Raw genomic sequence first — 22,362 nt, 5'->3', positions numbered from 1 at the left:
GGTGATTTTTTTTCTCTACTTGATATTTTCATCTAATTTACTTTAAAAATTTCAGATAAATAATTCATACGTGATATTTTTATAATTTGAGTGTCGTATCCGAGACATTTCCAGCGTTATTTTTATTTTCCCTAAAATAATAATGATGTGTGTTTTGTTGAGTGGAAACCAATCACTATCCACCTGTGTGGGCAATAAAATATTGATTTTCACAAAGCATATCTCTAATCTATCAGCTACCTGAAAACACAGCTGTGTTTATGGACAACATAGCAGAAGAACTAATAATGTTTTAGCCTCTCTGTGTCAGAGTTTATTTGGTCACATTTCAGCCACTACCTGGATGATGTGGAAGTTGTAGAGATAGGAGAAATATAACCCTGTAGATAAATGCTTCATTATTGGATTTTTTTTTCTAACTTATTTCAGTTTTTTAAATCCATTACATAAAAAAAATCCCAACCTTGAAGCAAAACATCAGCCGATATCTCAGCAGACGTACCGTTACTTCACCCATTGACAGGTTTATTGGTGCTTTATTGCATTCAGATCAGTTTTAACTTCTTCCAGCTCTTTTTTTTCCCCTGGCACATTATATAAACATCGCCAATTAAGCCCAACGGTTCAGTTACTGCTCAGTGTGAATTAGAAGGTAATTTATCTGATTCCCTCCTTCCTGTCTTAATGAAAACTTTGGTTTGTTTGTTGCTGATGTTGACGTCTGAATTTGCCAAACACAATATTGGAGCAGCAGATTAGACACGTTTTTTGCTTCCCTTTTTGCAGGACGAGACATTTTGAGAGCAGGCAAAGCAAAGAACTGAATTAATGAGGCGAACACAATCGTCTTTCAGGGCTTCAGCTTTATTGGAGGTAGTTTTCCTCATATCAACGGGACCCAGCCTTCCAAATTCAGCAGCCTGCACCACTTGGTGCAGTTTTTATAGCATTTGTAAAGAAGTTTGTGTTGCTTTCCTTCCCCTCTCCCCTCCGACTCCCCCCGGCTCTTGGTTTTTATTTGGACCTCGCGCTCCATGGTGAGCCCATCATTTCATTTGAGAAGGCTGATGTAGAAGAATAGGAGCCCACAGGTCTGAAAAGCACCTTATTGAAGACGCTGGTAAACTGCCAGGGTGTGCAGTGGTGATGGCATGTCTGCACGGGGAAACAAGTCTGTGTGTTTGTAGCGATGATGAGTCTGAGCAAAAAGACAGAAAGAGAGAGACAGAGACGGAGAGCAAGAAGCGTCTTGATTAATCATGATTGACTCATTCAGAGCCCACTCGTCTTTTTCCTCTCGCTCCCTCGCTCCGGCTCTCCTTTATGGCTTGATTACCGAGACGTAGTCTATCTCTCATTACCTCCCCTCCTCCGTCTCTCACTCCATTTCTCCATCTTTTCTCCTTTTCTCTCCATCTGACAGCTTCACCCCCTCCCCTCCCCCAACTCCCACCCTGCTGCGCCAGTTTATTCACCCGTTCCCCCGGAAAGGAGGCTGTCAATCTCCATCTCGTGCATCTCCTCATCCATCCATCCTTCCCTACCTTCATCCATCACCATCACTCTCCTTCCTCTCTCTTTCCTCTTCTCCCTGTCTCATTTGCTCCTCGTATTTCACTCTCACTTCACATTCATTTCCTTCCTTTCTTAATCTTCATTTTTCCTCCGCTGCGTTCCAACGATCTGTCGCTGCTGTCCGTCCATCTCCGCTGGCCTCAGTTGAGCCGTCCATGTTGACATGCTGATGCACCTTGGGAAGCCGTTCATCCAGCGCTCTGACACTGAGACAGAGAGCCAAAAAATGAGAGCGTCAGAGTTTACATGTACATGAGCGATTTTATATTTTGTCTCAAGTAGTGCGTCTTGAAAATGCACTCACACCTCTCGAACTTTTTCACATTACATAAGCATTGAAGGATATGTATATATTTCTGTTATTTATAGCGTTCTGTGGAAGAGTGATGTGGAGAAAGCCCAAAGATGTTTGGTTTAAAGTTTGACAAAGACCAAAATAAACTTTTTAGTCTACATTCAAAATGCTATTTGTGGAGGGAAAACTACACACTGTTCAGGGAGATGCATGGTAGTTTCAGCAGCAGGATGTTGGAGTGCTTTTCTTCACCAGGAACGGGGCAAACCATACCCCAGAAGATATCGCCCTGGGAGGTTGCCCATGTCGCCCAAATCAGGAAAATCCTTGAAGGAGATTCATTCAGTGGGAAGAATGGAAGCAAACTTCAAAAGTATATTCAAGATGTGCAATGCTGTACGCTGTTCCACATCACTGACTCAGATTTTGATGAATGGAAATTAACACCCCACCTTTTAGACTTTTGTTCATAACGGACTCTGAAGACGTCTTCATTCCACTTCTGCTGCTTTGTGCCGGTCTATTGAATAAAAATCCTGGTGAAATGTTGAAGGGGCCTGAATACTTTTGCAAGGCGAAGTAGCTGATGTTTGGTGTGTGATCGCTCTGTGTGCCGCAGGGACAGACTTTAACAGATCCATATGAGATACAACATTTCTCTTCTTACTGACCTTCCACATATCATCTTTCTCCGCCTTCTGATATTTCCATCTTTTTTTTTTTTTAAACACTTCTAACCTCTGTCTCCTTTCTCATTTTCCATTCTCTTCATCTGCTCACCCAATTTCTTTTCTTTTCTTTCCTACTTTTTAGATCTTTCATCTCCCATCCCCGTCTTCGTGTTTGACTCATAACCGCTCATGCCGAATCTCCATTACTCATCATCTATCTTTGTCTCCCCTCTACTCTGCTGAACGTCTCTTCAGCCCAACTGGTTCTTGTCTGTCTCTGACAATGGTTTGATAAAAAAAACAAAACTCCCAGCTAAGTTGTCAAGGCTTTTTCCATTCTCACAGTCACTAGACCCTCCTGTACACCATGGAGAGACTGACGCCATGCATGACTTTAGCTTTAGATGTGAAACTGTAGCTAAGAATCAATCAGCGTGTTTCGGTCACACCCTTTACACTTTTGCCACCCCTTGGTGGTCATTTTTTGTAAAGCCTCATTTGGTTGGTTGGAGAGAAGGATTTTTTTTTCATAATTTCTCTGAACAACCTCTCTACATCACTGGTGTTCAAAGTGTAGCTTGTGGGTAATTTACAATCTGGTCTCCAATCGCAAATTAAGGTTGATATAAATTTGGTCCTTGAAGATGGCTGCCATTTTTTTCTTAGTTTTAGAGTTTCAATTGTGAATTAAAATCTTAACTGAAAGTGTTGAAATATTTAGCACAACAAAAAATAATGTAATTCATTGACCACACCTTTTGCTTTCATCTGAATTTCATAGTGAAGATGTAAAAAAAAAATAAGTCATGAATTCCTAATAAAATGTTCCTAAAAACTATGATCAAGTCTTTCTATGTAAAAAAAAAAAGTTTAATGTTTATTTTATATAATTTTTTGTGGAAATCAAGAAGTGTAGAACCTTTACAAAATATTTTTTCAATGATTTTTTTTTTTTTTTTTGAAAAATTAACCAAAATTTTAGATTTTTTGTTTATTTGGGAAAGTTATGCTTTCTGCAATAAAACAATATATTTCAAGGCTATGCTAAAACATAGCAGGCTGCACAATGGAGCAGTTGATAACACTGTTGAATTGGAGCAAAAATGTTCTGGGTTTCAATCCCGTTTGTCCTTAGGGAATTAGCGTTTCTCCTCGTTCATGAGTGGGTTCTCTCCTGGTACTCTGCTTTCCTCCCACTTTCCAGAAACATGATTGGTAGGTAGGTCTCTCTAAATTGCCCCTGGGTCTGTGTGAGCACAAAAAGGTAGACATAGATGAATTGGGGAGTGGGGGGCAAAAAAAAAACCCATTAAGACCCTTGTCTCCATTCAGTTATGTGAGCTGTGCAGTATTGCAAATGATAAAGTTGCAATATGACAAAACAAAGGATTTAAGGGATTTCAATACTGGAGGACAGTACTTGCATACCTTTGGACATTCAGGATCGCTGAGTAGTATTTAGATGACAAAAAAAATACTGCCATGCCCTTCTTCTTCTTCTTTGATTTCTTCTGCGCTTACTCCTCCCTCCCCTCTGTCTTTCTCTGCAGTGTCTCTGCCCCCACAGGTAATGTTGTTCAGTGTCGAGCCCTCCCCTGTGTGGTTAGTGGGCTGTTACCCAGCTGCCTCTGATATTTCCTGCCTGTCACTTCCAATCCCAGTGACAGTACCCCTAAAAAAGAAAAAAAAAAAAAAAAAAACACCATCTTTTTTCCAGCACACTGTAGTCCAGGAGATTTTAGATCATACGTTCAGCATAAATACATCTACTGATGGTTTTTACACACAAACCTGAAGAAAATATGCAAACAAAAACACTTCAACATATGCTGACTGTCTTGTGTTTTTTCATGCTGTGTCTTCAGTCAGTTACTACACACACACACAAAATACTGACACAGCAGAGGAATCAACTCCCTAATGCTAAAAGCTACATTCATTTAGCATGAGCCTCCTCTCTCTTTTGCATCTCTCTTCATCTGCAGCCTTCCATAATCTTCCTCCTCCTCCACATCCTTTTTCTCCTCCTCTTTCCTATCTCTCTCCTCATCCTCCTCTTCCTCCTCCTCTGAGCAGCTATAGGGGAGAAACAAGGTTTTCCTCTATTCTGTCTGTCTGTCTCCTCTCCTCGTTATTTTTCTCTGTATTTGAGCAATTTTTCTTCCACGCCTTCTTCTAACATTTTACAAGAATAGACATGGTCAGTAGCTGGGCCACTATAACATCTACTGCATCTAAATCCATTCATAATGCATCGTTATATGCAGTGATATTCCCTTCTGGTTGTCTAAACAGCAGAGTGTCAGCTGAATCTAAAGATCGTCTTTAGTTTGCCAGCAGCTTTATCTTCGCTTTCTAACCGAACCGATTTAGCGAATTCAAATACGATTACGATAGTGGACTGTCATGTTTATTTGCAGTCTGTTAACATATAAATAGTCCAGACTATCACAATTGAATTATTTTTTTTTCTAAATATACATTATACAATATATAAAGATGCTTTTATCTGCCAGTCTTAACTGACTCTCAGCCTAAACAGACACAAATGAAAGTTTACAAAAAATAAATAAGTTGTTCTCATATCATTGTAACGTGTACCAATAAAGCAGGTCTTGTAGTCATATCTAGGAAGGATGTACCAGTCAAAAATGTACTATTCTAGGCCATCTTTCATGTAGTAAAGCCGACAGTACAATAAATGTGTAAACATTGCATGTTTTAAAATGTAATAATGGATTAAAACACATTTCAATTTCTAGGGTTAAATCTACAAGGCCGATTGTCTTGCAGGACCTTTAAAAGGTCTTCAGGCCCGCAGAGACTCTATTAACCTGAACACACCAAGATGACAAAGGTAAGGATTCTGCACCACAAATATTACCGTACACCTAAAACATCAATCCATTAGAGATCATAAACTTAAATAATAATAATAAAAAAGAAGCTATCGGGGATATTTGGTGGAGAAATTAGAATCCTGGTCTGGGTTCTTTCTGCATGAAGTGTGCATGTCATGTCATGTCTACCTTTACCAACACAGAGACAGTACCGCATAAACAAGGAAGCATTTCTTATTATGTACAACCTCTTTCCTTCATTTTTTTCCAAGTCCTAATTAACAGACTCACAGAGTAACAAATCATTTTATGCTTCTTTTTTTATTTTCTTTGAAGTTTTGCTCTTTGTTGCAGTAAGTAAATGTCACCGTAGGCTAGATTTAAAACTAAATGAAAAAGAAAAACCTACAAAACAAATAATCAAATAAATAAAATTCTCTTTGATCTTTCTATAATATTTGTGTACAGCAAAGTTGAATAGAAAAAATGTAATAAATAAAATGAATGACAACAACAATCCAGTGAAACGGAGCCAAAAAAAAACAACACACTTTCCAATTAGAGAAGAGAAACCCTGAAAACAAGCGATGCTCTACAGCAGGATTATCTCTGGGTTGAGGATGATTTCACTGAGGTGCCGCCGATGTGATTGAGCGTTGACGGTTCGTGGGTTCACGACCATCCCGTCCCGTCTCGTCCATCACTCCAGCCTCGCAGACCCGTCTCACCTGTCCCGCGTGGCCCTGCTCTGTCTGCTTGCCTCTGTTGTTTCTGGAAAGCACTTTCATCCTGATCCTCATCACTAATTCATCCACTTACAACCTCCATCCATCAGCGCTAGATCAAGTATGAAAACACCTCAGGCTAACTCTCTGCAACGCTGGTCTGGCTTCCTTTTCTCCCCATGACACCTTCTTGGCTTCTGTTAGTTTTTTATTCATATACCTGGAAAAAAAACAAAAAAAAACTTCTTAAATTCCTTTGTTTGCTTTCTGTCTTTTGCTGTTTTTTTTTGTTTTTTTTTGCATATTTCTTCTTTCCTCTGTGTTTTTCTGTTTTACCTACATCTATCCAAGATGGTCTCTAAAAGCAGGCATTACAAGGAGTGCAAGTGACAAGATAATGGCCTCTGTGTGGTTCTCCTTTTAAACACAGTGATGCTAATGTTAGGTCCCCCTCAGCTGGTTCCTGTTGCCTCACAAATATATTCCTGCCAACACTTACTGCCGAATTCAAATTCTGATGGTTTTCTGTGTTTTATTTGTTTGCATAAATTTATACGAGCCTTCTGCCTGGATGCCGAACTGAGATCAAGGTTGTAAACAATTGCTGCTCATCCTGCGGAAAACTTTCTTTCCTTTTTGACAGAATGAAATTTTGTGTTTTTCTTTTCAATCCAACATCAATCTGTTGTTGTCAGTCCAAGTTTTGTTTTTTTAAATGGACGTTTGTAGAAAGGTGGTCCATTGATGGAAAAAAAGATGTTATAATTAGCATCAATAATTAGATTTCTTTAATTATTCAATTCAACTTTGTTACACATAGAGATGTGGTGTGGAAAGAGAAGTCATTAGTCAGTCTTGGCTGTACAGCAAACAAAGCTGGTTTATTGATTCTCAGGCAATACAGCAGATTTCAAAATGGCAGCCCTCCCATCAGTCTTCCTGCCACCTCTACAGATCAAACCCCGCCTTCTCAGTTTAAATCGACCAATCACCTCAGCCTCCCAGAGACAAGCAACAAACATAATGTTCACAAACATAATGTAAAAACTAGCAATTATTTATTAATAATAAAGTGTCAGAAAACATCTTAAGTATGCAAATGCACAATTTCCAAGTTATTTTATTCTTTTAATTACTTTAAGTTTCAACCAATCAAACTCCAGTGTTTATTGCTACACCTCCTATAAAAGACCTGGGTTTGAGGAGGGGGCTCCTCTTTAGCAGGGACCCAAGATGGCTGCCACAAAAGAAACACCCACAAGGTAACAAACATTTCATCAGGACAGAGTGTTCATTTACACACTCTGGAGCTTAAAAAAAAAAGGTTAGAGAAAGGTTAGAGAAACCTCCGTAACAAAACTCATCCTAAAAATTTAAGGATTAATTTTTCCAGTAATCCTTGTCTTTGTTTGTTCTCTCTTTCAAATTTCTGTCTCTCTGTCGTGTTTTTCTCTCATTCCAACGCACCTTCAGTGGAAGTCAAACTTGTTCAGTCTCTTACCAGACTTATGCTTGACAAAATGCTTTTTCTGAACACCTCAGATGAATCTTTGGGTCCAACTTTGTTGTTGGCTTAAAAAAGGAGTACTGATGGGTTTTTTTTGAAAATCTTTTGTCTAAATACTGAAAGTAAAACTTGCTACTGAGCGTTTCTTTTTTGTAAGTTGCATTATTAAATTTGACAGAATCATTTTTGATTTAAATTTCCTCATCTGTACCACAGCCTTTATATAGTCACAAATGCACAGGAGACAGCGTTGCTAAAAATGTAGCTGCTGCGCCACACAGCACTATTTTTAAATGTAGAAGAACTTTTATTCTTTATTTACCAGACCTTAATGCTGCTGATAAACTGGAGCTCCTTGGCTGCGGATGCATGTGGCTGTTAAAGGAGACGTTTTCCCCACAGTAAAACGTCTGTCAGCTGTCTGTTGCAAATATGCAGGTTTTGCACAGATGTGTGCTCAGATGGAAGAACTAAAATGTTATGAATTGCCTAAATTTGTCTCTTTGTAAATGTCTATTTTTACCCTGTTTCTGCTTTTTCGCCCACACTTTATGTCTCTCTACCTGCCTTCCTTGCTCTCCCTCCTTTATTTATTTATTTATTTATTTATTTATTTATTCATTCATTCTGCTTTTCTTCTTCTCTTCTCCCTCCTTGCAGACAGCCATATGCAGCTCTGTAAATGGCAGTGCGCTGTTTGATTGTGATGTGGTGGGACTGCGGTCTGTTTGCACTGCCACAGTGGTTCTCTCTGCTTACCAGCCTGCTACTTAACCCCGTCTGGACCCGGCTGGCTGCCTCAATGGTCCGTCAGATGGTTTGATGACTGACTGCTGCAAAATTAGGGCACTTGAACAAACTCACCAAGCCACAAGCTAAACATAAATTATTAGTCTCTCCTCGGAGACAGAAGTCAGTAATCTGTCCCACGCTGACACCAAATCTTTCCCGCGTTGAGCTTAATGCTCCCTTTTGTCCAGCAATCCAACTAAATGGTGCCATAGACCCTTTAGAAATGTACAGTGTAAACGTCAGCCAGTTCATATTCTGACTTTATGCCATGTTATGTTCCGGTATCTATATGTTTAGATCCATGGTTACCATCAGACGTAGCGCTAGCCAAGGTTTAAACGTTTCCGTGCTTCCGCACACCTGATTTAAACTAAGTGGAATCAGCCGGTTTTGGCAGAATTTGATGAAAAGCTCTTGAGATTATTCCTTCATTTCCTATGATTTCATGGTTGGCACTGAGGCCAGGTTTTAGACGACTCAAACAAAGAACTGGTTTACTGTTTTCCAAGCCGAAGATCCATAAACGAGCTAGATTCTCATGTTGCTTTGAAAGCTCGCGATGCAGTCAACCTACTTTGCTCATGTCACCGTACCGATCAACAAAATAGTCCTTTCAACAGTTCATAGTGCTTGATGTCAAATGCAAGAAGGCCTTTTAGGTGGGAGAAATGTTGAGCGAAACAAATAAGGTCCCTTGCAACTCCTGAAAGATCCTGAGAGTTGTGGACAAATAGTCCCATTGCAGACTTAAATCATTTCACCTATGTTTCACCTTTATTTGTTTCCTTTTTTCCCCCCATTGTGAAGGTTGATGCACAACCTGATTCTGACCTGGTACGGTGAAATGTGAATTCTTGTGACTTTTTCCACAGTTCAGAGATTTTGATCAGGAGTGCAGACAGTGATTAAGAAGCTCACTATGATGCTGTAATTTCACCAGCTTGTGAGCACCCACTTATCACTGCTGAGCAGAAAGTTGCTGTGGCAACAGGGAGTTTTTAGACTTCAGTTACTCCAAGATACAGCATCACGTCATCAGTGTTCACGGTATTTTGTTTTCATAAAGTAAGCTTCTTGCATGCCTGCCCTCATCCACCACATGCTGTAGTCAGACGGGCCCTTGTTGCAGGTTGCCAGGGATGTGTAAGTGCATGATGGGTCGTCTGGCCCAGATTAAAATTCAGATAAAACCATATCCAGCTGCGGGCTTTGAACTTGACATGTCTGGTCTAGTGTCCTTGTCCAACTCCGCAATCTGAATCCCAATTTCTGACCTAATGCTTCATTAAAACTACCAAAACTTCTGTCCGAATACTAAAAAAAAACCCAACTTTGGGGTGACGGACATAACCTGCTGCTTTTAGAGTACAACAATGAAAATTCACAGTTTCTTTTTTTCACTGGCTTTCTCACAGTTGGCTAAAGTAAAACTTAATAGCCTTTATGATGGCATATCACATGACTTCTGGCTCCATTATGCAGATGAAAACAGATGGTGAGATGAGAAAAGGGGGGAACCGATTTCTTTTTTTTTTCCTTCAATGAAACATTGTTCCAGCTGTTTAGCGTCACACAGGGAATGATCCCAGAGCCCCGAGTTGGCCACTGATCAACAGAAATAAAAAACAAAGAAAGTGAACAGGTGTTGGGTAAGAAATGGGAAGTTTGAACAAATAAGGAACATTTCATAGAAAGGCCTTCCTGTGTTTGAGGAGTCAGCGGATGAGAAACTGAGACCCCGATGACTAAGAGGAGGAGGAAGGAGTTTAAGAGGGGAGTTTCCTGAGGGTGAATGCAGGAACAAGGGAGCAAGCTTCGCTGATTTGATTAAATTCAGCTCTGTTCTGTTTGCGTTGGGCCTGGTTACTCAGCTATATTTGTGCAGTGCTGTCTGTCGAGTTTCAACAGGAGCTCTGTGGAGAACAAGAGGCCTGGGATTAGGCTGCAAAACACACTTTTACTAAGAACATGCCAAGTTTAGTGAGAGATAATCCTAGTTTGTTGTTTGTATGGTTTATTTATTGCTGCTAATACTAAATTAATCCTCAAATCCTTTGTTTGGTCTGGAGCTCAATGCTCAACACGGTTTGGCATAGCAATGGCAGACTGACTTTAGCACACAGAGTAACGTAAATAAAAACATGTTCATGTGTTTCTATACAGAAGTGTTTTTGGCAAAATCAAGACAAAAACAAATGTTTGTCTTCAAAATATAATATCAATTGGATTGAGGTGCAACTTAACAGGACAATTCCTTTCAAAGGGCATTTTGCTCTGGAAACACAACTCTTTTAATTTTAATTAATCAAAACTCTGAAGTTTACAATTTTGGAAATCCCAACTGACCTAACACATAAAAAGTTTGGTCTGATTTAATGCCAAACTTGTTTAAGAGTTTAAAAAAAAATAGTTCATACAGTTTACGAAAATATCTTAATTTCGATTCGAGTGCCCTGAAGCATCTACGTTAACACAGAAATATGAGATTCATTGATTCGGCTCGTCAACAACATATGACAATAAAATAAGCAGGGGTTTCAGCAGGAGAGCTGCACAGCCTTTGTTGCGAAGGAATAAGTCTCGCGTGTCAGCCAAACTGTCGATTTGCATCAACTGATATCATAACCAACATAAAACCTTCACAACCGTGTGCAGCACAATGGATGTACATCGCCTGCCTATAGATTATCTGACAAGCTCTATGTTTGAAGTAGTTTATTTTTTTCACCGTCTCTGACCTTTTCCATCAACTAAACTGCTTGTGACAGTTTCTCAAGCTGCCAGTTTTAAGCAAAAAGGCTTCGAAAATAGCTGTCCATTATCTCTGCCTTCATGATGTCTGGAGTGGTCAGGAAGCGAGCTTGATGTAGCCAGGAAGAGGCTCCATTGCATCTCTTAAGATAAGGTTTAGACAAATTTTCCTTTTAGAGGTTAATGGACAAAGCCATCAAAGTTTAAGCCCAATAAACCTTTAAAAGAAGCCAAAATGCACTTAAACAGTGGTGCCTCCATTAAGACACGGGATCTGTCTATTGACAGAAACGCATCCAAACATCTCTCATTGGGTTAAATGCCACATCACTAAAATCAGTCTCGCTTGGACACAAGTAACATACTTTTGCCTTTCATTTTCAGCGTTCACTGTGAAATTACTGAAGTTCAACAGAAAAATATTTATTTTTGCAAAACTACTTATGAACACAAGTAATCAGCGACACTCTCCGCTTCAACATTCAACTTTAATGATCTCTGCGCAGTATTCCAGGCTTTTCTTTGTGGTTTTGAACTGATGGAGTGATAGAGTCGGCGCGTCCACGGTGAGTGTCTAGCGTTCTGACTCAATGTCTGTTGACAGCTAGGGAACAGTGGGCCAGCCAGCTCCAGTCCCAGGGGGGACGTTCACTCAGTCACAGGACAGACTGGCTGGATGCTCGCTCAATGTCACTTTGACATTTTCTCTCCCAGCAAACGCTGCTGTCACAGAGGAAGATGTGTCATAAAAAGAAGGCAAATATTTCACAGCGCTTCTCCGGAGCGTTCACTTACAGTAATGCATGAATGCAATACCGGAAGAGGTTTTCTTTTTCTGGAATTAATCAGGATTTTTTTTTTTTTTTTGATCTCAAATGTCAACACGCATCAAAATTTAAAAACAGAGTGACATTGTCTGAAAAGTCGTTTCTCGGGCTTTGAGACACCAGCGACCCACAGTGAGAGAAAGTATGCACAGATAGAGAAACCACAGAACAGTGGTGGGAATGAACAGTCAATCAAAATTACTCCGAGAGTGCATGCAAGGCTCACAAAGGAGGTCACATAAAAACAAAGAGCAACACCTAAAGCACTGCAGGCCTCTCATGGCACTGCAGGCCTCTCATGGCACTGCAGGCCTCTCATGGCACTGCAGGCCTCTCATGGCACTGCAGGCCTCTCATGCCTCAGTGAAGGTTGGAGTTCATGATTTATAAATAAGAAATTAACTGGAAAATGTGCTGCAAGTCTAAAACCACTGTTGACTGAAAAGCACACAGATACTGTTTCACACTTTCAACAAAACAAACAAATAAAAAACCCAAGCTGATAAATTAACACAGCATTAACAAGAATATTATGCGACAATCAAACATGGCGGCCCTCTTGTGATGGTCTGGAACGTCTTTGCTTCTTCTAAACCTGATCAACTTACAAACACAAATGATGTTTTCTGGCAAAAAACTCCTGGAGGAGAAGGTCCAGTTGTCAGTAGATGAGCTGGAGCTCAAACTCTCTTCTGCATATCCACATTTGAATGGCTGAAAAACAAAAGATGAAGGTTTTTGGAGTGGCCTAGTCAAGGTAAGGACTTAGATCAGATTCTAAACAACTGTTCATGCTGGAAAACCATCCATTGTGTCTGAATTAAAACAATTCCAGTTGGTTTGGTCAACAAAATCAGCAACATTTGGGAGAGCTGTGTTGATTCAGGTTGTATTTGTTCTATATTTAAAAATGTGAAAAAACAACAACAAAACAAAAAAACAAAAAACAAAAACAACATAAACCCAAAAATTGTGCGTGGAAAATACTTTTTGATTTCCGTCTCTTCAGCAAAGACAACAGGCATCAATGTACATCTTTTTCAAGATTCCCACAAATCTCGGAAAACCTACACTGCAAAACTGAACTAATTGCACATTTCCAGCAAACTCTCACTCTCAGCCTCCAGCTGGGAAATATAAATTTGGTTTATTAAGACCTGAAGGCTGAATGTAAAACCCATTGTTTCCTCTCTGTTCTCTTAAACACTTGATCTCCTTAATTTGTCCCTCCTTCGTTTCCTTGCGGCATCCTTTCCCTGCCTCTCACCTCAGATAACACTCTTCTTCCATCTTTGATCACATCAGGTCATATCTGCCAACCTTCTGATGATGCCTCTTCCTAGGTTTGCTGCAAGTCATCACAGGCAGGGCTACTAAGGGAAGAGCGGATTTATGTAAGGAGATGGCAAGGTGGGCACTTAGAGGTTTACTGCAGCTCTTGTCTAAGCAGGCTACCATGACTGAGGCGACTGTAGCAGGTCAAACTGTGTGTGAGGGCATGTGAGAGTGGGCGTTTGGGTCTCAGTCAAGGATAGGGTTAACTTTGTGGATTGGGGTGGAAATCCCTTGTGGAACGCTTTTAGAGGCTGAACTTAATTGGCATGACAAGGCCCAGGCTGTGTGCCAAGCTCTGTTTGAGGGTGTGCATGTGTCTGTTTGTGTGTAGATGTTTTATTATGTCTGCACGTTTGCCTGCAGTGAAACAAGGAAAGAATTTATGCTTGTGCGTGTGTGTGTGTGTGTGTGTGTGTCTGTGTGCGTGTGTGTGAGTGTGTGTGTGTGTGGCTTTGTATTTGATACGGTGCAAGGACCATTTTCCTAACAAATACTACATTGTGGGGACCGACTGCTCTTTATGAGGCCCAAAGCCTGGCCCCATAAGGTTCAGTGCTGTTTTTGGGTTTAGGACTAAGACGTGAATTGAGTTTAGGTTAAGTTTAGGGCTAGGCATGAACTGGTAATGGTTAGGTTTAGAGTAAAGTGTCAGGTTTAGGCTACAGAAATGAATGGAGAATGAACATAATTCATTGCAAAGTCCCTGAGAAAATAGAAAGACATATTGCTTGTGTGTGCAGAGAAATGCAATGCAATAATTTCAATGTGTTGATTTATGTTGAGGAGAATCTATTTGCAAATTATAAGAACATTCATAAAGATGCATACAAAGACAGAAGAAGGCCTTCACCTATTTCAAATTATGCTTTTTAAATCTGGATGCAGACTATTTTGCTAGAGCTATGGTACAGTTAGTTGCTGCAGGAAGTGAGAAAAGTCAGAGTTTAACACAACTAACTTTTTCCACAAAGAACTAGATAGATAGATAGATAGATAGATAGATAGATAGATAGATAGATAGATAGATAGATAGATAGAATTTTTTTTCCTTCATGAATCGTGACTAGGAAATGACTTGTTTGCACAGACAGCGATGTCCAGAAAAAAAACAAGCTTTGTAGTGATTCGTCTGAGATATAATTGAGCTATCTTGTGTGGAGCACCTCTTCCTAAGCGCACAAAGCAGTGGTGGCTGACCAAAAAAAGTGGAAATAAAGTAGAAAATGGGGCAGTAATGAGAGCTTTGGCTCATATTCAGCTCTCTGTGAGGCTGTGGGTTTGTCACGCCGGTCGCTGCCAGTTTCCATTACCTAGTGCAGAGTCCAAACCCGCTCCACTTGGGCTTGGAGTGTGCTGCTTGCTCAAATGATCTTGGCACACTAATGTCTAGAATGCCTCACTCAACAAACACTGTGTCAGGGGAGCAGCGGCAGAGTAACGGCTGTAATGAGATTTAGGATCACTTTGTTCGTTCCCTGGCTGGCTGGTTCTGTTTCTTTATCTCACATGCGCTTGATGGAAAACAACAAAACGTCACGAGAAAACTACTCAAAGTTTTTTATTTATTTTTTTTTATTTTGAGATTAGATAAGTGGCGTTTTTGTGTAATCATTTTTGCTTTGCTTGTTGCTATTTAGTTACATACTCAACAGAGAACTATGCTGCTGTGTTGCCAGAGGCTGATATGTTTTAGACTCATGACTTGTAGGTCAGAACCGACACTTAAGATGCAAAAGTTCTGATCCTTGAAAGAAGCTCCTAAAATGCAGGATACACAGATGTTTTCTTTTTAAAGGCTGGTTGTGTGGTCTTTATATCTTAACCACTTCAGATATCTTATATGAGCAATGCTGTCTTTTTTTTTTTTTTACTATACGAAAGGGCCATAAAAGTGGTGTATCGACTCCAGGATGCTTTGTAAAGCTTCGTTGTGGATATTTATTAATAGCCACATAATTGCATAGATTAAGTTCTTTATATTTATTCCTGCATACAAGCTGTTTGGATACTGTTACAAGATTTTTTTTCCCCCCCCTTGATTCTCCAGATCAAGATTACTGTCACACAGTGCAGCAGGTAAAATACTAACTACTAAAACCCTCAGTTAAGCTATTTTGAATTATGAAGAAGCAACATCAGAGACTACACAGTTAAAATTTGTAACAAAACTAAATATTTCACCATATGCTCTTTTTTTTTTTTTCCATGTTTGGACTTGCTGTAAGTAGAAAGCCTTTCATGGAATGCTGCCACCTGCATGGCAAAATAAGAGACAGTGTGACATCAGCTTTAATTGCAGCAAAATTTTGAACTTTTATGTGAGAAACTTTATAAGTAGACAGAAACATAGTCCATCTACAGTCTATTTTGTCCTCACGTAAGTAGTATCTTTTACTGTGCAAAGTTTGTAATAAATTTAATTGTAGGTTTTAATACAATATTTCCTTACAACTCCAGTATGAAAATGTAGCTCTGCTTATCGGGTAATCTGGTAAGACGACCTATGGAAAGCTGATGTGGACGGGGAGGATAGAGTGTCTCTGAGTGTCCCACTGTTGCCACAGCAACCTGATTGAAGTAATGATTTTGAAAAATGATTGGTCACACATTTCTATATAGCAGCCATTAACCACATTTGCCTAATAATATTTACTGAATACGATGAACGTTAATTTTAGTCAATCCCAGCTGAACTTGGTGAAACTTTTTTAGCTTGTCCGTGTGCGTTAGTAAGAGTTCAAGATTAGTTTTCCAACTTCTAACTACCTTGATCTTGTGTCTTTATAGCAGATACACACTCACAGGACAAACGTGCCCTGTGTGCGTTGTGCGTTATGAGTGTGTGGGTGTTTATTCAAGGCACGCAGACTCTGTAACCCCAGCTGAACAACAAGATACCCCCAAGGATTCTCCAAACATGGCATCATGAATTTTTCAGATCTGACATCCAGCATCTGCACCTTGGCCAACACACAAACACTCCTTACACACGCACATGCATCTGCTCTGTCTCAGACCAGCTCACCCCCTTGTGTGTTTGTGCACTCCCTGCATCTGGCGGGCCGGTGGGTGGGAGGGACCCATGCCAGCGGATTTTACACTTACATAATGCATTCTACTGTCAAAATGTTTAGGATGGGAGAGAGCTGGCATGGACCGGAGGGATATATGGGAAAAGAGAAGAAGAAGAGCAGGCTAGAATGCGCTCATATTTATGTAGTTACTGGTAAAGCAACAAACATTTCTTTTTTTCCTGCTCTGATGAAGCATGCAGAATTTCAAACAGAGCCGAGAGTTGCACAAGAACTGGGAGATAGGCAATTTAAAGAAAGATAAACAAGCGTATCAAAGCAACATGGAGAATGAAAATCATAGGCTGTTGTGTTGCTCTGCAACTATTGGATGAATGATTCACTCTGATTTTGTTTATTTTTTTCTGGTGTCGGTGGAAGTAATCAAGAATAGAAATATGCAAAATGCCAGTGAGACTCGTGCGTCTCGTGCCTCAAAGTTATGCTTTGTTTAAAAAGCACATACCACCGCTTGTTCTACTCGATGACTCCACTCACTGGGGAGACCTTTAGACACAATTCACTAAAACAAAAAAAAAAATAAAAAATTCACTTAATTAAAATGAGAATCAGAGTTGTTTAAGGGAATTCATATTAGTTTCTTTTGTTGTTATTATGATTATCGTGAAAGCTACTTTGTGAAGCTGTATTAAATCCCAAAACTGATTATGCTAAAGCAACTAATAACAATCGTAATGCTTAACAGGTACAGTAAGAGGTTAATACTGTGTGTGGCTTTAAAATCTGACAGCATAGGGAGTTCCCTCAGGGCAGCTGGGGTCTGAGGTGCTCATAAAGAGCTCAAGACTATTTTCCTGGTGGTGTTCCCACCACAAAGTAGCTGAAATCATATAACAGGGATCTGACAGTTTTATTATTGTAATCAGAACCACATAGTAACCCCCTCCCTGCTTTAAGGAGTGTGAATACTTTTTATCCCTGCAAGCATTGATAACAGCTGTCCCTCCAGGTAATAGTTGTGATGCAAAGTTTTAAAAGTCATGAATTATATATGGCATTGTTGTGTTTTCTCACCATCTTTAGCCAGCAGTAGTTAATGTGATGCATGCGTATCTCTGTTTGCTCACTGGCCTCTTATTCTTAGCTTGAATCAGTCGTAACATGACTGTCTTGATCTCTGGTAAAAAAACAAAAAAACAACAAAACAAAACAAAACACAAACAAACAAGCAACAAACTTAATTTTTCTTCCTGGGATTCAAAACAATAAAAGTACAGTTCATTAGTTCCTTTCCTGTGGAAAATGAGTTTGGTTATTTTCTGTTTATTTGATAAGATGCTGTGACTGACCTCTCTCTACTTCCTTAGTTACTTCCACTGGTCCACTCAAAACTTCACTCTGCACAGACAAACAAAGGATAACACAAATCCTCTTTTTCCCTGCACACCCACACACGTTACAAACTATGAATTAATCTGTTTACCTTTTCACCTGAGCCGTGCTTGAACGAATGGAGGCTGTGACTTCATATGCAGAAACGTTTGTGTCCTACGAGGAAATTCCAATGTCAAGTGAACTTAAGGAACAGAAAAAATAACCTGCGTGTCGTAGACTCCCTCGTCTTTTCGTGACGGCTGAAGGATGAAGGAATAATTGTGCTCTGTTGGATCCTTGCTTCCCAACAATTGGATGTTGCAGCTTTTTACCTGTATTTTTCTTTATTCGATTATGAATGTGTTTTCTTCAGGGACGCAGGAGAGAACTTCAAGCCTTTCAAGGGGCCCAAATTAATCAAAAATAATGGGCGGTAACTCAAGAACACATCTGAAAGGTCTGTTTGGACTGCTGAATTTATATGAGGGAGTTACCCAGTTGTAAACCTGCAAAACCATAAAGCAGCTCCTAAATGCCTATCTGTTGTGGTTTAATTTAAGATCTAATGTGCCTGAACGTTGAGCTAACAGTATGTCACTGACCACATGCTCACACATGTTCTTTCCTGCAGCCAGCAGCAGGAAGTACGCTTGATGGAGCTAATTATGGCACCAAGCATTGGTGCACACAACCAGTCAGGAAGTCAAAGTGATCTCACAAAAATATAAACAATCACGCCCAGACACGAACATAAGGTGCTCGAGCCTCCACACAAAGAATAGCCAAATGTTTACGCTACAAGTCCAGGAGACCACATGTGTTTGCAGGCACTTAGGAACCTTCAACACACCACAGGTACACCCATGGCAGTTTTATACATTCCATGTGTGTGTGTGTGTGTGTGTGTGTGTGTTTGATGCTTTTTTCGCCGTGTGTTGGAGCTTGAATAGGCATTCGTTTATCTAGCGCCAACCAGGCTGGAGTTTATCCAGACTCCAACATCACAGGCGTCGTGTTTCTCCCAGCGCGGCATCCCGCTACTAGGTGGATTTGTCAGTATGGATCTGTAGATCATCTCACTGACTGACACCTCAGTGTGTGTGCGTGCATGTGTGATTGTGTGTGTGTGTTCTTCGACAGAGAGAGAGAGAGAGAGAGAGAAGGAGAGAAAGAGAGAGATCACTTGGAGATAGATATCTGTCCAGTTCTTTAAAGTCATATCTTAAACAAACAGAGAGGAGGGGATCATATAAGAGTATCTGTGGTGAACTTTAAGTCTGTACATGCTGAGATCGCTGCTTTCAAGCTGCTCCTCAGCGTCTTCATCCGTCATGAAATCCACTCACTTCTGGCAATACGCTTCTTCTCTGGACTGGATGAAGCACTGGAAACCAAAACTTAAGATAAAGGGTCAGAAAAGCAACGCCAATAAATTAAGCTTCAAGCTAGAAACAACAACAAAAACTTTAAGTAAAAAAGGAAGATCAAAATCCGTCCGTCCGCCTTTCCGTCCATCCATCAACCCAAGAGGCTCATGTAACCACAGGAAAAGGAGAAGGTGATGCTACAACAAAAACTTGCTTTTGCCTGATGCTGTAGCACTCTGACCATTTTACACATTCAACAAACTTGACATGTCTAAGGTCCCTCTTCAACATTACAAATATTTTTGGGAGTACAGGTAAAATCAGACAGCGAGACTAAAGGCTAAAAGTTGCAGAATGAAGTCAATCCTATAATTAGACTTCTGTCTAAAATAATCATAACAAAACTAAAGCAACAAATATGTTCCAATCAAAACAGTGGAAAAAAAAAAAAAAACTTTGTCTTTGATTTCCAGAAGTTATAATTATGTGGCTTATGAACATGGTGCCTCAGTCTGATGATCTAACAAAGGGAAAGTTTTCATTGACAGCCAAAAACATATCAAAATGAACATTTCAAACATCGCAGCACAGAGACTTTGATGTCATGCAGCTACAAAGAAGTTGATACAGTATGCACCTCAGTCCCAATAAGCCAGAACAACAATAATAAATGTCAAATGTAGTCATCCAGCCGATTTCCAAAGAACTTTATTTGATTCAGTAGAGAAAATGGGGCTGGTTTCTTTATTTTCAGTCTACCATGCAATTGTTGCAGCCCCATAAGCCATTTTTGTTGCTGTGTATCAGAAAAGCATATCTGCAACTAACAATAGGTGATCTGGCTGTTTGACAGCAGGCATGTTTACTTCAGTAAGTCTTTTTTTTTTTTTTTTACTATTCATGCATACTGCATTCCATCGCCATACATTTAGAAATATGACAGCACTTCTTTGAGAGGGAAAACGCATGTACCTTCTCCTTAAAGCTTTATGTCAGCCTTCCACACGAGTAAAGACAGACACGGTGAGTAAAATAGGAGTCAGCAGCTTTTTTTATTTTTACTCTGCGGCAGGCAGCAAAGGTATAAAACGTGGTCTGTAAGTGGATTCAGGCTGTGAAGACTTTTTCTTTTTGAGACATGCCACATATGACAGCATCAACCCTTAAATGAGGAGCAAACAACAAGCAAAGGGCTCAGAGGAGAAGCGTGAGTTTATATATATGTAGGTTATATGACAGAGGAAGCATGTCTGCTGCTGCTTATATATTCTGAATTAGATCAGTTTGGTTTAAGATATGATCAGATTAATGAAATATTTTATATTGAAACGAAAAGATTGTGCGTAAGCTGACCTCCCTGTAGGTTCTGCCATTTGCTGTTCCAGGGGTGCTATTTTCATTTTTGGCATGTACAAGCTACCCATTTACTTCTTTTGATTTGTCCCTGTTTGAAGTGAAATAAAGAAAATTAGTTGGGGAAAAAAAAATCCTCCCTTTTCTCAGAAGAGAACTGTTTACCTACTGTGTGTATGTGTCACTTTCTCTCCCTCTCTCTCTCTGTGTGTGTGTGTGTAGTAGAAATAGCAGGACTGAAATTAACGGCAGAATTTACTCAACATTTATGTAGCGTGACTGACGGTGTACGAGCGCGCGCGTGCGTGCGTGCGTGCGTGCGCGGACTGAATAATTGGAACTTCAATCCCCACAATCCCCCACAGACTCCTCAGCTCTCCTCCGCCGTTCCTCGCACACACCCATTTACCAAATCAGCTCGGTTCCCGATTGGCCTTCGTTTCAAGTGACGTCAGGACCCAACGTGGGGTTTCCTCAAGGCGATTGGCCAGCAGGAGGAACGGCTTCCTCCAATCAGGGCGCGCAGCGAGCCTCTCAGTTAGACGGGAGCGTTTAAGGTGGAACCAAAGAGTTGTTGACGTGTTTCCGTGCAGTCTAAATTGAGACGTGTAAGTCTTCGGTTTGATTTTCTCTCACTTTTATTGCATGTTGTGGATATTGTTAGAAAGCGCAGCACGCGTGTTGTTAGCTACCTAACAGATTAGGAAGAAAGTTTTTATGTTTTGGAAACCTTTCTTGGTGTAACAGCAAATAAAAACATCTGCTGTTGGTTATGTTTCTTTCTTCTATTTCTTTATTTTGACCAAATATTTGTGTTTCAACCACAGTCTTGTATAATAGTTCTCTGTAGTTGTGATGCAGTAAGTAATCTTGAACGCTCTTACTCTTTTCAGATGCAGTCTTATATGAACCTCAACGCTCCGACATGCCACTGGTGAGTCTAATGGTTAGTTAGTTGACAAACTTTAGCATAATGTACTTTTACTTCTGGGCCAGCTGTATTTTTGCTGTATTTCCATTATATACTGAATATTATTGAAATGCTGAATTAGGAAGGTTTTATAAAAATGTTTATAGACATTTATTAAAACTTCCACCATGTTGCCATATGAGACACATATAACGCATTTTCCGCACTATAAAGGCGCACAGCATTATAAGGCGCATGGCCAAGTCCAGTCCTCGAGAGCTGCCATCCTGCAAGTTTCAGATGCATCCCTGCTTCAACACACCTGAATCAAATGACTGGCTCGTTATCAGGCCTCTGTAGAGCTGATCCCGGTCTGTTGGAGTAAGGATACTTCTAAAACTTGCAGGATGGTGGCTCTCGAGGACTGGACTTGGCCACCTCCACTAAGGTGAATGTCAACAAAACAGTCCGACTCCGGTCGGCGAGGAGAGCCTTCTGCGACTGGGCCGGGCATGGCCCAACGATGGTCACCCTTCTCTGTTCGCGCACAACATGTTCGTGGAGAATGTGGTACTAAATGACCTGCAGACGACCTGATTCTAGTTGGTCGGTAGGTAGATGTCAGTCAAACTTTATTAACAAACCAGCGTTCTGACAACTATCCCAGCATGCACCGCACGCTTCTTCAACGGGTGAGAATGAAGTCGGCGGCTGCTTACCGTAGTTGCTAGACCTGTTGTGGCTCAATATTGGTCCATATATAAGGCACACCAATTATAAGGCGCACTGTCGGCTTTTGAAGAAATTGAAGGTTTTTAGGTGCGCCTTATAATCCGGAAAATACGGTAATCTTGAAAAATCAAGCTCCTCTGCCTTCTCCCTTACTGCCATCGCTCCCAGTCAGAAACAACCAATCAGAGCCAGGTGGAAGGTCTTAGCCCTGTCAATCACCCTGGCGTACACGCTGCTCATACCTTTCCCTTTGCTCTATGCTACGCTACAGCTTAT

At 40.4% G+C, this 22,362-nt stretch overlaps 1 protein-coding gene across 1 annotated transcript in view; it reads left to right on the top strand.

Moving 5' to 3' along the window:
- Positions 1-21,354: 21,354 nt before the first annotated feature.
- Positions 21,355-22,362, top strand: part of tle2b (TLE family member 2, transcriptional corepressor b) — a 101,480-nt gene continuing 100,472 nt past the window's right edge. The window contains exon 1 of the mRNA XM_016674626.1: positions 21,355-21,378. Coding sequence (XP_016530112.1) covers positions 21,370-21,378 — 9 coding nt within the window. The 5' untranslated portion in view covers positions 21,355-21,369. The remainder of the gene's footprint in view (positions 21,379-22,362) is intronic.

Source organism: Poecilia formosa, unplaced genomic scaffold (genome assembly GCF_000485575.1).
Source record: "Poecilia formosa unplaced genomic scaffold, Poecilia_formosa-5.1.2 Scaffold98, whole genome shotgun sequence".
Classification (NCBI taxonomy): Eukaryota; Metazoa; Chordata; class Actinopteri; order Cyprinodontiformes; family Poeciliidae; genus Poecilia; species Poecilia formosa.
This window is presented reverse-complemented; position numbering and strand designations above follow the sequence as displayed.